This window comes from Sinocyclocheilus rhinocerous, unplaced genomic scaffold, assembly GCF_001515625.1.
Source record: "Sinocyclocheilus rhinocerous isolate Xijiao unplaced genomic scaffold, SAMN03320098_v1.1 scaffold3, whole genome shotgun sequence".
Lineage (NCBI taxonomy): Eukaryota > Metazoa > Chordata > Actinopteri > Cypriniformes > Cyprinidae > Sinocyclocheilus > Sinocyclocheilus rhinocerous.
The window spans coordinates 52,184-57,121 of record NW_015658759.1 but is presented as its reverse complement, the minus strand read 5'-3'; the positions used below and the strand labels follow the sequence as shown (position 1 = coordinate 57,121).

Here is a 4,938-nt window from a genome sequence, read left to right as displayed (position 1 = left end):
CAAGAGGCCTACAGCAACTCTGAAGCAGTTGCAGGAATTTATGACAAAGAGTGGTCATTGTGTGCATGTGACAACAATATCACAAATTCTCCACAAATTTTGCTTGTATGGGAGGGTTGCAAGAAAAAGCCACTCCTCAAGAAAGGCCGCATGCAGTCACGACTGAGCTTTGCCAAAACGCACCTTGAAGATTCTGAGGCAGATGAGGCTAAAATGTAATTATTTGGCCTCAACACCAAGCGATATGTCTGGCGGAAATCCAATAAAGCTCATCATCCAAGTAACAGCATTCCTACAGTAAAGCATGGAGGTGGTAATATCCTGTTATGGGGGTGTTTCTCTGCAGCAGGGACTGGAGCGCTTGTCAGGATAGAAGGAAAAATGGATGGGTCAAAAAATACCATCAAATTCTTGAGGAAAATCTGCTGCCCTCCGCTATAAAGTTGTCAATGGGAAGAAGATTTACCTTCCAACATGACAATGACCCAAAGCACACAGCAAAACTGAGCACACAGTGGTTGAAGGAGAAAAAGGTGAATGTCCTTGCATGGCCTAGTCAGAGCCCAGACTTAAACCCCATTGAGAATCTGTGGAATGACTTGAAGACTGCAGTCCACAAACATCAACATCAAATTTAACTGAACTTGAGCAGTTCTGCAAAGAAGAGCGGGCAAATATAACAAAGTCTAGATGTGCAAAGTTAGTAGAGACAAATCCCAACAGAGTAAAGGCTGTAATTAAAGCAAAAGGTGGTTCAACAAAATACTGACACAAGGGGGTGATCCTTATTCCAACTCAGTGATTTTGTTTTTTTATTTTTTTTTGTTGGTGTTATATCTTTCTCTTGGATGTTATAAGTTGCACTAAATACAAATACAGCTGGATAAAACAAAAACTGTGTCCGTCTTCATTTCAGGCTGCAAAGCAACAAAATGTGATTAAAATGTGATTCTTTTCTATACCCACTGTACATTTGTACATGAAAAATATATTTTTCACAACAGTATTTTTTAAACCATAGTATTTCTCAATTATATATTTTTTTTCAATTTACACTGTAAAAATTTTTTTTTTTTCGAAGTTTTAAAGATTAATGGAGTACGTTTTACACTATTTCAGTCTTTCTACTTCAAAATTCAGTTATTTTAAATTGTAATAATGTTTCACAATTTAACTGATTTTACTGTATTTCTGATTAAATAAATGCTGCCATGGTGAGCACCTTTTGGTTTTCTTTCAAAAATCTTACTGACTGCAAATGTTTTAATAGTATATTACATTATTATATTATATTATAATATTATATGCTTACAGTGTTCAAGTTGAGCTGTACAACAAACGTGCCGCCACTATCACCAGGAGACTGCTCAAGTGTGATCACAGTTGGAAGGTCCGAGGTCACAGTTAGGTTGCTGGAAACAATGAAGCGTAGTGATAGTACATCCTGTTCATCTCTGAACACTGAAGGGCTTTTCATGCACATTGGCTCAGAGCTGTTAGCACGGAGGCCCGGTTGGTCTCTCTTAGAAACGGATGTGTTACTTAGGGCACCTGAGCTGTTGCTTTGGGGAGCAATGATGGTACGAATAAAGGCTGAGGTGTTAAAATCTGAAGAGGCGCTCAAAGGTTTACATCCCACTGTGTGTATGAAGTGAGAGAGGAGGGAAAGATATTTAAGAATCAAGCAAAAACTGGCAAAAAAGTGAAATTAAAGTAATAGGTGAATCAAAACAGACCTGTGACATTGGCAGAGATGCTGAAAGGTATTGTGGTGTTTGGTTGACTAGTCTCAACCATAACCAGCAACCAGCTGTTCCACGGGGGAATGAGGACCGATGCGGAGCAGCTCTCTAACCCTGAACAGTTCTGTTTCAGCTCCGAGCCCTGCTTCAAAGTGCTGGAGCCTACAGTGATTGACAGCCCACAATCATTTCCCAGCTTTACAGAGCAGTTCAAGATGAAAACATCCAACCTGGAGGAGAACTCTGGAACAAAGACCCTAAACAGACAAGATACACAAAAATACTTTAGAATTCAACAAAAACAGAAACTTCACATTTTTATATTTTTATTTAGTTTCTTTTTCATATAATGAAAAAAAAAAGCTGCTCTTCTTAACTTTATATTCGTCAGAGAATCCTGAAAAAATGCATCATTGTTTCCACTAACATATAAAGCAGCACAAATGTTTTCAACATTGATAAAAATAAGAAATGATTCTTGAGCATCAAATCAGCATATTAGAATGATTTCATCTGACACTGAAGACTGGAGAAATGATGCTCAAAATTCAGCTTTTTCATCACAGAAATAAATAATATAACGAAATATATTCAAATAGAAAACAGTTATTTCGAACCGCATAATTCAAAATAATAATAATAATAATAAACAAAAAAGTAACAAACATCAATATAATCTACACACACAAACATAGAGCATACTTAAACAAGGCTGGAGCTGTAGTAGTGAGTGTTTGATAGAGTGGAATGTTGTGTTGCAGGATCGGCAGGTCAGCAGCTCTCCTTAAAAACATCTGTGCCTGGAATAGGTATGAGCAAGATGACAGTCCCTAAAATAGAAAGCAACAAACAATCACACATTTACTTTTAAAAAAATGGTTCAGCTTATGCATCCCAGGAATAAATTACATTTTAAAATATATTAAAGTAGAAAACACTTATTTTAAATTGTACAAATACTTCACATTATTACTGTTTTTACGGTATTTTTAATGAAATAAATGCAAATCTGAACTATTCCAAACTTTTGTCTGCCTGTACATATATTTTTTTTTTTTTTTTTGACCGGGAAAGTTGACACATTTATATAGGTAATCTTACACAATACATATACATATATACACAGACCTGCTGCTCTATCTTTCCTTCATCTTTGGGCAGGTGAGCAGCAAGGAACCAGTCACCAGCTTTGGGGTGGGTCATATTGAACAGTGTCACATTGCTGCTCTGTCCACTGGGAATAATCAGCGTCAAGTTATGAGCAAGGGAGACTGATGTGGAGTTTGGAAAGGCTGTGTCTATGGGGTTGATGACCGGGGGAGCTCCTGCCCTAAAGTGCCTGTTAATGTGCATTAGATAGACAAAAGTCAATGTTATGCGTTAAGAAAACGAATTACTACTGTCATTTAGCTGCTTTTTCTACTTTAACAACCAACTCTTATAGTGTACAGCACAGTTAATGCATTTTAGCCGCTAAAAGTTTATTTTGTCATCTTTTAGGAGTATATTAGTATATAAATGAAATTATTTGTATCTGTATGTGCTCTTTGAATAGTTTTAAATGTTTTTAAGCATGTTTTAAACAGGTCTCCTGGTATAAATTTAGTTCACAATAGTCCTGGGCTTTTTAAAGATTTCTCATGAGAATCTATCTTCTGTATACAGTCTCCAAGAAGAGATCTCTAAGAAAGACCTCCAAGGAGATCATTCTTAGAGGTATAAAGAATCAGCACACATGTCATTACAATTCTCAAACCTGTAAAAACAAAAACATTAAAGTCACAGAAAAAGAAAAAAGGACTTGGTTCTATGTATCTGTTTCTGATTGGATTTTGAGATGTGGACGTTGCACTCAAAAGTGGACGCAGATGAATGCAAGCATGTAGCGACGAGGTTCAAGCAGACAAAATGACTGAAGAAGTCCTTTTCACCGCAAAGTCCAGTTATGACATTTTGATTAAATATTACAAGGTCAAAACATTTGTAAAAAATGAGTGTGCATTGAATTTATTTAATACACGAGTTTCACAATTTGAGTTGAATTACTGAAATAAATGAACTTTTCCACGACATTCTAATTTATTGAGATGCACCTGTATGTACAGATGAATTCTTCACAATAAGATCTATAACATGCATTTCATGCTGACTTGAAATATTTATAAACCATTATAAACATTAAAACCCACACTTGATATTTGACAACATGTTTTCAAATGGGATTTCAATGGTTACCACAGTAACATAATTTCTGCCAAAATACCATAGCAACTACAGCTATTACTACAACTGTAGTCTAGGGTTTTCAGGAGGTTTTCATTTTATCAATGATGAGTTATAGCAGGTTCTCTATTAATTTTACTCAAACTTTTACCTATCATAATCTATTTTTGAAGGGAAATATGGTTACCATGGTAAAGCTTTCAACATAATATTTCCCTACTGAAAACACTCCAAACCTATGGATTATTCAAACACGTATGTTTACTGTCATAATTTCACCATACATACACAGTGATGTTTTGGTTGCCACAGTTCAGTCCGGATCCCCGTGAGACCGTGAGCAGCCACCGCACGAGCACGGCATCCTCCGGTACTCTGAAGTGGTTTAGCCGAACATTGCCGTACCAGCTGTATTTGGACAACCTCTGAGGCGTTTTAGAGTAGAACTCGTTCAAGTAAGTAAGATCTGGGGGGCAGAGCATGACGTCATGATGGCGTCAGACGTAAACAATCACAATAAGCGAGATCCCTTAATTCGCGTAAGACTTATTACTATATTTAAGCCTTATTTACGTATAAATATACTATAAAACAGATCTGCGTCCGATAATCTAAACTATTAAATATATTTAAGAAAATCCTTGCCTATTGTTGTGACATTGAGTAAGGGCGAAAAACTGGTTATTTTACACTTATTACATAGTGCAGCTCAATTATTGTGTTTTATTTAATGCCTGAAATAAAATGTCTGAAATGGCTGTTAAAAAAACGGCTGTTAAATGTTGCAAATATATCTAAGATATCTAAAGCGCTCCCAAAACTTACCTTCAGCAAAACAGCTAGCGATAACATACAATAAAAGGCACAGAGCAAAATACTTTTCCATTATGCAGTTTAGATTTTCCTCAGTCAGCCCATTGTAGTGTTGATCGCATGTCTAAGGACTGTTGTAACACGTTACTTCCTGGTTCGA

The 4,938-nt window shown here is 36.2% G+C and overlaps 1 protein-coding gene across 1 annotated transcript in view; it reads right to left on the bottom strand.

Moving 5' to 3' along the window:
- LOC107722960 (transmembrane protein 8B-like) overlaps positions 1-4,938 on the bottom strand; it is a 9,971-nt gene extending 5,033 nt beyond the window's left edge. Inside the window, exons 1-6 of the mRNA XM_016531458.1 lie at positions 4,791-4,938; positions 4,254-4,431; positions 2,871-3,081; positions 2,445-2,572; positions 1,737-1,999; positions 1,313-1,638 (exon numbers count right to left, since the gene is read on the bottom strand). Of these exons, the coding sequence (XP_016386944.1) occupies positions 1,313-1,638; positions 1,737-1,999; positions 2,445-2,572; positions 2,871-3,081; positions 4,254-4,431; positions 4,791-4,851 (1,167 nt within the window). The 5' untranslated portion in view covers positions 4,852-4,938. The remainder of the gene's footprint in view (positions 1-1,312; positions 1,639-1,736; positions 2,000-2,444; positions 2,573-2,870; positions 3,082-4,253; positions 4,432-4,790) is intronic.